The sequence below is a fragment of the Phragmites australis genome, chromosome 3 (assembly GCF_958298935.1).
Source record: "Phragmites australis chromosome 3, lpPhrAust1.1, whole genome shotgun sequence".
Classification (NCBI taxonomy): Eukaryota; Viridiplantae; Streptophyta; class Magnoliopsida; order Poales; family Poaceae; genus Phragmites; species Phragmites australis.
The window spans coordinates 42,513,118-42,523,589 of NC_084923.1; the positions used below are offsets into that span (position 1 = coordinate 42,513,118).

The 10,472-nt window shown below is 41.8% G+C and overlaps 1 protein-coding gene across 1 annotated transcript; it reads right to left on the reverse strand.

Annotated features, from left to right (window-relative positions):
- Positions 1-2,530: 2,530 nt before the first annotated feature.
- On the reverse strand, positions 2,531-9,757 carry LOC133913179 (uncharacterized). Its single transcript, XM_062356243.1, has 7 exons — positions 8,033-9,757; positions 5,559-6,843; positions 5,078-5,357; positions 4,179-4,286; positions 3,779-4,057; positions 3,217-3,360; positions 2,531-3,088 (listed from the first exon to the last, which is right to left on the reverse strand). The coding sequence occupies exons 1-7, from the start codon at positions 9,057-9,059 to the stop codon at positions 2,900-2,902; spliced, it is 3,312 nt and encodes a 1,103-aa protein (XP_062212227.1). The 5' UTR covers positions 9,060-9,757; the 3' UTR covers positions 2,531-2,899.
- Positions 9,758-10,472: the final 715 nt, after the last annotated feature.

Below are 10,472 nucleotides of genomic sequence, written 5' to 3' on the forward strand. Positions count from 1 at the left end.
GACTTGGTTATTGAGGTGGGTGCCGAAGAAGGGAGTGATGAGCATTTCTATGCAACACAACTACTCATTAAGAAGGAGTATCGAGATGTGTTTGTAACTCTAAAGACATCTCAAGGAAGGCTTGCGTGGCTTAAGAGGACATGGGAGGAGAAGAAGAAGCGTTAGATCAAGCGTGTTTGTTTAATTGTCATGTAATCCTATAAAAATTTGGACATAATATGTATTCTTATGCACTATGGATCTGCTACTTATGTATTTCTACAATTTTGGACCTGTTATGCGATGTTAAATTTTTATATGTGCCTTCTTGTGTTGTCAAATTTTATGTGTGCCTTATTGTGATGTTAAAATCTAATGTGCATGTCTTCCTGCAATGTCAAACTTACTTATGTGTATGCTTCGTGTTATGTGCATATGAGCTCAACAGGTTCTAGTGAATGTAGTGGTACTAAGTTAAGTGATAATGCTATCCAGAATCATGAAGGATAAGATGATGAACTGGATGTGTTGGTCCCACTAGTTGCACTCGCAGCTTATGCAATATTGGATCATGGTGACTCAACTACAAGCAAGCGAAGGAGAATACCCACTGTTTATGGAATTCAATGGGTTGAGGACCAACTTGCAGATGCGGATAAATGTTATTCCATGTTTAGAATTAGAAGGACTGTCTTCCATCGGTTGCATGAAGATTTGGTGAACAAATATGGATTGGCATCATCTAATGATATGTGTTCTAAGGAGGCCATATGTATGTTTGTATAGACATGTGGATTGGCATATTCCTAAATGCTTTGGTCAACTACAAAGAGTATTTTCTGTATCCACCCGAAGGTACATTAATTTGTTGCTCATATTGTCTATTATTACAGATATTGTTGTCCTCTACTTGAATGTGTAACAATTTTTTTCAATCTTAGAAAAATACTATCTTATTGATTCAGGATATCCAAACTGGAAAGGTTATCTAGCTCCCTACAAGGGCCAACAGTACCATGTTCCTGAATTCCAACAAGGACGTGCACCAATTAGAATAAAGGAGGTGTTCAATCATGAGCACTCCTCACTTCGAAATATTATTGAACTGTCCTTTGGTGTTTTTAAGATGAAATGACGTATCCTTTTTAACTTACCAAGCTACCCAATTGAAAAGCAAAAGAGTATCATAATTATGTGCATGGCTCTTCATAATTTCATTAAGGACAATGCCTTGCGTGATGCAGATTTTGATGTTCTTGAGACCCTAGAAGATTATGTTGATGGAAATATATCATGTCAAGTTAGTTCTGAAGATGATGTGCCTGTCGTAGATGATGCTGATGTGGGTGCATTAGGTGATGCTATTGCCATGGCTTTGATAGAACAAGGATGATACACCTATACGCAAGCATGGATGCTAATTAGTATTTTGTTCATGTAAACACTAACATATTTTGGCTATAATACTCTAGGTTAAATATTCTATCTAGTATTTTGTTGGCCTTCTTTGTATAGCTCAGGTGGTTTTTGTGAAAAGTGAAGGCATATATTGTAAGGTAAGGGCTATTTTGTAACACTTCAGTGACATGTGGCTACTATTATTGTTATAATTCCCCCTGCACTTTTTTTTTCCATATCACAAATATGAAATTTTGCATTAAAAATGTCAAAAGTAACGAGAACAGTGACGTCCCAACTAAATCATCAGCTACAGAACAAATTAGCATATCATTCGAGAGGCATTTTATTCTTTTCACACTTAAGACAATCTACCATACGAGAAGCAGGATTGCCAAACGGCTAGATTCTTCTGACAACGGATTCCCCAGACAGTAGCTTCCCTAAGCAGCCAGCCAAAATCCGGATTATATACAATCACAGTTGTACCAAACAGGGGTTCAATCCAAGATACGATGTGATCGGTGTTCAAATAGGAGTTGCGTCCACGGTTATCTAATTGCGTATAGGTGTGACATACGCAAGATATGACAATGGCAATTAAAGTATCGCAAGTCAAAAGGACTATCCTTCACATGCATCTAGGTCCGCATGAGTACCATCAGCTTAAGTTACATAACATCGATCGGCCAGTTGACAGTGCACGATTAGGAAATCATTTGGGACAGGCAACTGGGTTCACAAGAGAATATATGCAACCTACCTGTTTATTCTTACATCAAACCGGTCGACCTACAGCCAAGAATGCATTGATCAGGAAATTTGTTGCAAGTTTCAATCTATGACGTCGACTGTTAAGAATCAGTATTCTAGATTATTGTAGCATTCTTCATTACACAGCTTTTCTTTAGGGCAGTACGAGTTGGACTAGACTTTCAAGTGTCAATGGAAAGACTAAGCATACAACCAAGACAAATAAAAAAAAAAGAAGTATAAGTTGAACATATGTTAACTAGCAACCATTTTCTTTAGAATTCTTCAGAGAGATAATTCAGTAACAATCAGAAAAAGCTAGACTAGTTAACCTTGTAAGCTCCGTCGCAGACAAGCTCGGAGGGCAACTCCTAAACACCTGGCAGTGCAACGAAAGACGTACAGAACTTGGGTTATAACTTAGAACCATCATAGAAGTGCACAACATGGCACAGGGTTCAACAATAATCACACCATGTACAACATGACAGCCCTATTCCTAGAATTGCGTTTCAATGTACCTAAATCAAAATGGCCTGTTACACCGGGGCTAGAAATCAACAAAACCGAAGTTATATTACAAGCACAACACAGGGCATGCATTGATAGTACATGGCACCAAGACCATCCATTTGGCACCAAGTCATCACCGAACCGAATCCAGATTTCACTTTTGGACCTGACTGATGCCATGGTTCGATCGTAGTAGAGCATATTTCATCTTGATCTATCAAAATTTCATTGTGCTTAGGTGCCAATAGCAATCACTTCATGAAGATATTGGCTCGTAAGGAAAAGAAAGCCATGGATGTTTCAATGCTTCTGAGGCACTTGGGCGCTTCTTTGGGTTTACCTCGAGAAGGTACGCAACAAACTCGATGAACCCTTGATCAGCCATGGGCAAACGGTGCCGCAAAGATGTCTTTTTTGGGATCAAGTATTCAAGCCTGTTGCTTTCCTGAAGCACAACGAAATGCAAGCTTAAATGCTAATATTATAAGGAGGCATTTGCTAAAATCAGGTATGCTGCTCATGTGTTAGAGAAAATCTACTTAAAGAAAAAAAGGGTCTACTGAGAGCACAAACCTGATTTCTTTCATACAACATGTGGTTCTTTGTGAAATATTTGTAGGTGTCCCGTCCCTGTGCAAGCATAGCTTGTTCTATGGAGCCAATGATGCCAATCACACGTGCAAGTAATGTTGCAGGAGAATCATTTTGGAAAAGGACCTGAAAAGCATAGAGGATGCATACATCAGCTCCCATACTCCATACGAGCATATAACATAAATTAGATGAACAGGACATCTTCTTCAAACAATAACAAATCACAACAATGAGCTGCATAGTTTTTAATCACCACCTTCACTATGTTGCCCCATCCCTCTGATTATCAGCAGCAACCAATAAATTTTAAATACACATCTTACTACGATAGGCACATTAACAAATAGAGAGGAGCAGGGACGAGAGTATCCCAGAGATTTCATTGTTTTTAGTACATTCCTCTCTTGCATCATGGGTTTGTTTTTCTCTCTTTTACATTGCCATCATGAGAACAATGCATAACCAAAATGAGCACAATGAGCATAACAGTAACTGGTAAGAACAGTAGTACTTGGTAACTTGGTATGCAGTAACCACTTACATTTCCAGTGCAAAGTTCTGCTAGTATACATCCAAGTGACCATATATCTATCTTTTTGTCATAAGGCAAGCCCAGTATAACCTCAGGTGCACGGTAAGATCGCGATTGCACATATGAGCATAAATGATCTGTCTCAAAACAGCTACTCCCAAGGTCAATGACTTTCACTTCACATCTGCTGTAGCTCTTTACCAATATGTTCTCTGGCTTCAAATCACAGTGAATTAGACCGAGACCATGCAGAAACTGCAGAGCCTCCAGACACTGAATAGCTATTGACTGCACAAGGGGCACACCAAAGGAAAAATATCATATTGACGTGAAAAATTGAAGTATCATGTTTGATTACTGGTACTGAAACATCAAGTCAACATTAGTGGATATTATATCTCAGTAACACCTGCAGTCTTGGCATTGTGAAGTAAACCTCGCCCCCTGATTCTCTGTTGAACTTTTGAAACTCATACAAATTTGCCTTCAGAAGTTCACAGACTATCAGCAAATGCTCCTGCAAACAATACTTAAAATAAGTGGTACAGCAAACAATACTTAAAATAAGTGGTACAGCAAACACAACTGACTTTGTTATAAGATGTCATGGCGTAAATTTTAAAAGAAAATGGAAGGACCATTTATCAACCCTGAACTCTGCCCTCAGTTTGATTTCCAACCTTGAACTATTAAACCGTCCACTTTGCAACCTCATACTCTCAGAATGCCTACAAGTAGTTATCTAGCCATTCTAATGGATCAACTTGAAGGCAAAACTTGCGCAAGTTCAAAATCTACCAGCAAATGACCCACCAAACAATGTTTACAATAAGTGTGCCACCAAACATAACAGAAATTTGTTACAAGATGTAATGACACAGATTCCCCAAACATACCAAGAAATGTGAACCATTCTAATGGATCACACTGGAATAACCTCAACTTGTGCCTTAAATATCAAGTGATCAAGATTCTAAAAATGTGAAATATTACAGTGCACATAACAACACTGGAATCATGATAACTGGATAAAAGTTTAGAGAGAAAAGAGCTAGAGCACTAGATATATTACATGTCAAAGCATGCATGTTAAGAAATCCTCAATTTAACAGTTAAGAGTAAGTACAAGACATGTATAGAAACATTGAAATCTCAAACATACCACAATGAAATGTTAATATTTACTACTTCAGCAACTCATTGAGATTACACATGTGAACAAGTAGTGAAGTTGTTATGAATCCAATACTTGGTGGAAACTAAATAACACTGAAAAAGGATCTATTGAGAGTAAAAGCTCAAATTTACCCGATAGTAGAAGTAATCATACAGACGCAAAAGGTGGTACTTGTCAGCAGGATCATGCTTGTTAACATACTTCAGAAGCTTGATCTCATCAAGGCTCTGATCGAAAAAATCTTTGTTATTTTTTATTATTTTAACACATACATCCATTCCGGTGTGCAAATCATGTGCCTGGATAGCTTTGCTGAATGCAGCTGAACCCAGAAACTCTGTGACATGATAACGCCCAGCAATGACAGAATTGAGAACAACATGGAAATTTTTGTCTTCTTCAAAGCCAGTTCTGTTATATTGTTAACAGGAGACAATACAATGTTAGAAGAAATAAAATCTTTGAAGGAAAAGGAAATATCGCTGTTTCACTGCAAACACAGGACCAGCAGAAGGACAATAAAAAAAACTGGGAATCACTGTATTATTTTTTTTATGCTATTGCTAAAAAAAAGAGATGGAGCAAACATTTAAGGATTAGGAAAAAAAATACCTGTTTTTCCTATGCACAATCTTCAGATTGAAAGTTTCAAATTCTTCCTCCTGCGCCTTTATCTGTCTGACTTGCTCTTGCAATGCTGCTGCTTCCTCATCATCTAAGGCGGTTCCAGTGTCCTCTTCTTGTGCATCATCTAGTTTGTGATGTCGAGCATTCGTTGTGTCCTCTGTTTCATCATATGATGCACTTGAACTTCTTGATCTAACAACATCAGAAGTCATTTCATCTCTAGAGCTCCTTAGAGAAGACTCGCTATTCTTTTTCCTCCATGTGGCAAGCATATCATTTGATACCATGCCATTTTGACAGTCATAAGGATCATTAATGCAATACATTTCATCCTTCTTGGACCACAAAGGTTTAGCATCAGAATCATGATTTGTTCCAGAATGTAATGGTGGCGGAAAAGAAAATCCAGCATCAGCCGCTCCTGGTGGTAGATTGCCTTTCTGGATATCAGCAACATAATTGATTTGGTCATGTTTTGCTCCTTTAGCACCTACTCTCTTCTTTTCAGTTTCCTGCTGGGAATGTCGTTTTCCACTAACACTTAGGCTGCTCTCATTTAAGTATTCAATGTCTCCTTCACTGCTACCTCCAATCAGACTTTCCCGCACCTCACTGCCAATGTCAGCAGCATCACTGCTTATGCCAACACCAATCGACCTAACCGAGCCATGATGATCATCCTCCACAAAAGGGTCGTCAGGATGAGGTCGTTCAGAATCATTAAGGAATTTTCCATTTCCTAACATGCCTAATTCACTGTTCTGCGACACAAAACCCTGCCAGACTGGTTCAGAATGCATCAAATTAAGCTCTTCGGGATCCAAAAGTTGACCATCATACTGAGCTATCAAATCATGATCAGGAATTCCATGCACCATTGGACCCTCCGAAGTACCTATTTGTGCAATATTCTTTCCATGAAAATATTGCTCACCGGATATGTAGGAATCTTCCTCAACAAATGATTGGTCATCATCTTCATCCTTTGCAGGGAGATCATGTCGATCAGGCCCACTTGTGCGGCCAGTTGCCTTCTCGTTGTCACTAGGATAGTCAATCTCATGTGCTAGAAACCAGGTTTCATCCTCAATTGGTTGTCGGGTGTAGCCAACATCATCATCGTCATCATACTCATCGGAATCCCAATATTCATTTGGATATTCAAGTGAATCATGACCGATTGTTGCAAAACCAGATACCAGGTCAGAAGTATCCTCTGCAATACCTTGACTGACCGACAACCAACTACTGCCAATTGTGCGTTTTCCACCTGAATATGTTAATATATAGGTCAATTGAAGAGCCAAACAATTAGCGAAGCTACGCAGCATATCACACCCTGATATAATCTCAATTTAAAATAATCAGCATTAAGAACATATGGAATTATAACCTCAGCATTAAGAAAGAAATTTTCTTAGCAGAAATCACTTACAGAAACATGAAAAACGTCAGCCAATGATCCCTTTTTTTTGGGGGGGGGGGGGGGATGGAAATGAAAATACATATTTAAACAATTGAAGTATGACATATGGCTTGTCACTAATAATTTATACACAAAAAAGCATGCATTCCAAATGATAAGTACTCAAGACTTCTGCAAAACAGAAACCTCATATTTTTCTCGCATGACAGTAACAATAAAGGGTTTGATGAAAAAATGTGTCACCACCCACGCGTCATTTCAAATGAAAGGTCATCAATGGTAATGTTAAGTGTAAAAGTTATGGCAGTACTTAGTGTATTTCTAGCCATGTCAGTGAAGAGAGAGAATAAGCTAGTGCCAGCAATGATCTAGTGACACCATAGGCATGATTTCACAAGGTCAGATGAGTTCCTTTTAGTTTTAACAGAAGTACAAAACATTTTGCATAGAAATAAATTACAGAAACTACTTCAACTGATGTCCTTAGTCAATCCCACATATGATATGATATAAATCACATGAACATTAGCTAAATGTCTTGCTTTCTGGCATACAGAATCAAGTCAAAATTTTGGCCTGGGAAACTTTCACATCCAGATCCAGTTGATTGAGGTCTTACCTACTAAATAAAAGTATAAAAGATTGGAGAAAAAACTGGATCTCTTTGTGGGAAATACACATGAATCAGTTGTACAGTTTAAAAAAGATATAAGGTCTAAATAATAAGGACTCTTGGATAACTGATTCCTCGAACAATACAATGCGCAATAGTCACATGAGGTCACTGTATTCCAGAATAAATCATTCATGACTTGAGGCACACAAATACTTCACAATGTTCAGAAGCTTTGTTGCCACGTTCAAACATAGATCGATAGAAAAATATGTCTTAATTAGATCCTAATATTGTTGCATTCACCTTCATTTGCATAGAACCAAATGAACAAATCCTATTGAACACTATTATCACTGCTTAGTAGGTTGAACTCATTCGCATGTTGACATATGACTATTGAACTCATTAGAAACATACCTGAAGATGTTATTTCTTGCCCAATGGGAACGTCAAGATAAGACCCAATCATGAAGGCATGATCAGCACTAGGTTGCTTTGCTCCAGATCCTTGATGATTGATCTTTTCCTCCCAGTTCATATTGACTAGCTTGTCCTCAGACTTCAGCCTCACAGGAGGTAACTTTGGATACTCCTCACGCTGGTTATCTCCAACAAGCTGCAGATCGAAGCAACGGTCAGCAACCTGATCTGTATCCTGGGACTTCTCAAAGTAATATTGCCTGTTCCCCTCATCAAGATGTCCTTTTGCTGCTTTTCCAACACCATCTGCATTAATGCTCTTCTTTATTTCTTTCCTCTCATTTTCGTGGTGTGTACTATTATAACTAGATGACGGGTTTTCTGTGGGGAATGGAAGCGCCGTCTTAACTGTGCAACCATTCAAGAGCTCCTCTTTTTCTGGAACCAGATTTTTATCCCTGGAATGACCCAGTTCATTGATTTCGGCTCTCCCTGCAGCATCAACTTTTCCCTTCCCTCTTCCAAAAGAGACTTTTTGCTCCAGAACCGGACCAGGCTGCTCGGTCCCAACGCCTCGATCCCTCTTCTCCGCCAGCAATGCACCACGGCGATGTCTTGGCACCTCCTCCGACACAAGCAGCTCAGCTAACTGTTCCACGGTGCTGTTAGCAATGCTAAAGTTCCAAGGATACAGATCCCCCATGTTGTTCTCCTGAGGCTGGCCGATCCCTGGCCCTTTCCTCCCATCCAACCCATTCGGCAGGGCTCCAACATCAATCTCCTTCACGATGAACTCCCTCGATGAGTCCGCACTCCTCACTGATGCAGCACCCTTCGGCCCTGCATTGGAGCTCACCTCAGAGTCTTCCTGCTCCTCACCCCCTTTCGGCTCAGCCACGCGCCGCTGCGTCGTTGAGCCGTTCAAGTCTCCACGGCCAGTGAGCTCCCCGCGGAGAGCAGCCTCGGCCTTGGCGAACCGGTTCTTCTGCAGGAACTCAAGCACCAGATCGATGTTCTCCGACATGGTTCCCTCCAATATCAGCTATCCCAGAAAGGAAAACTCCACCAGAAATGCTTACACAGAGGCCGCGCACGAACTAAAGGCAGCGATTTGCTGGAGACAAACCGGATGAATCAACCAAATCGAAGCCTCAGCCCCTCTGGGACTTGGGAGGCCGCACAATGCCGCGGCGCTGGCAGCCCCAGATCGGCGCCTCTCCTTCAAAAACCCCAATAAATTAAGCTTCCCGAGAGCCCCTCCGAATCGCGAAACCTCAACAAGAAACCACCACGACCAGCCCCTAGGCGAAACGAACCCGCGGAGGGCCGCGCACCCGCAGGGCAAGCGCGAATCCGCGTGGCGCGGTGACGCGGAAACCCTAGCCGCGCCGCACCCCGCGCCGGCGCGGGAGAGGGCGACGGGTCGGTGCAGGCAGCAGCGAAGGGGGGACCGCGGGCCCGGGCGGTCAGCGGGAACCCGGAGCGCGGGAGACCGAGAGCGGGGGACGCCCGAACGGATCCGGCAGCGGCGGCGGGGTGGACGCGTCCGGTGTTGGGGGTGAGGAGGGGGGATCAGGGCGCGGCCGGCGCGGCTGGGGGCAGCATATTCGGGGGTGGTGTGCGTGAGACCGGAAAGAGAAGGAAAGTTTTTTTTTTCTTTCTGCCCGTTCCAGCTCGTTTGGTGTTTTGCGCTCGGGCTGCGGGTATAGGGGTTGGCGGGGGACGGCGATTCGCAGCGTGGGTTCGTGCCCAGATAAGGTTTTGTAAGTCGGCGTCTTGCGAGTTGTGCAATTCGTAACCGTGGCCATGCGTGGGCTTGAGAGCCGAGCCGAGCCGGGCTCCGGTGCTGGCTGGGAGGGGCAGGACGGAAACTAGCGTCCTGCCGAGAGGACGTCCTCCCCTTACAGAGTGCCGTACTTGTGAACCTTCGAGAATCACGAATATGTACATGTATATCTTGGTGATGTATGCACCTCGATAAAATTTGGTTAAAAAATATGTATGTACGTGTACTGGTAGAAAAAAGACAAATTCTCTTTGGTGATTATTTAAAGTGTACACGTGCGTACATATTTTTTACCAAATTTTACCGAAGTTCACACATCAATAAGATGTGCATGTATACATTTTTTCAAGATTTTTTAAAGTGTACAAGTGCATGAACCAGAAGAAAAAAAACTCTGCTCAATAGACACCCTCTCCGAAACAATTGCCAAAAAGAGCACACCACCAACAACTCAGACTCCACAACTAACTGGGCCAGCCATAGGTTATCGTTGCCTAGCAGCAGCACCGACTTACTACAGTGAAACACCACAACTAACTCAAACTCACCACGCCCATATCCAAAAGGCCACCATCGATACCGTCGTGAGGTCAACCGTGCACCGTGTCATCGTTGCCGAGCTCTGTCGAACCCTGGTGACACAGCAGCTCC

Coding starts and splice junctions, on each gene's coding strand:
- LOC133913179 (XM_062356243.1), bottom strand. CDS start 9,059: ATGTCGGAGAACATCGATCTGGTGCTTGAGTTCCTGCAGAAGAACCGG. Junction 4,058..4,178: donor TCACAATGCCAAGACTGCAG/GTGTTACTGAGA, acceptor CCCCTTGTGCAG/TCAATAGCTATTCAGTGTCT. Junction 3,089..3,216: donor TGTTGTATGAAAGAAATCAG/GTTTGTGCTCTC, acceptor GTTGTGCTTCAG/GAAAGCAACAGGCTTGAATA.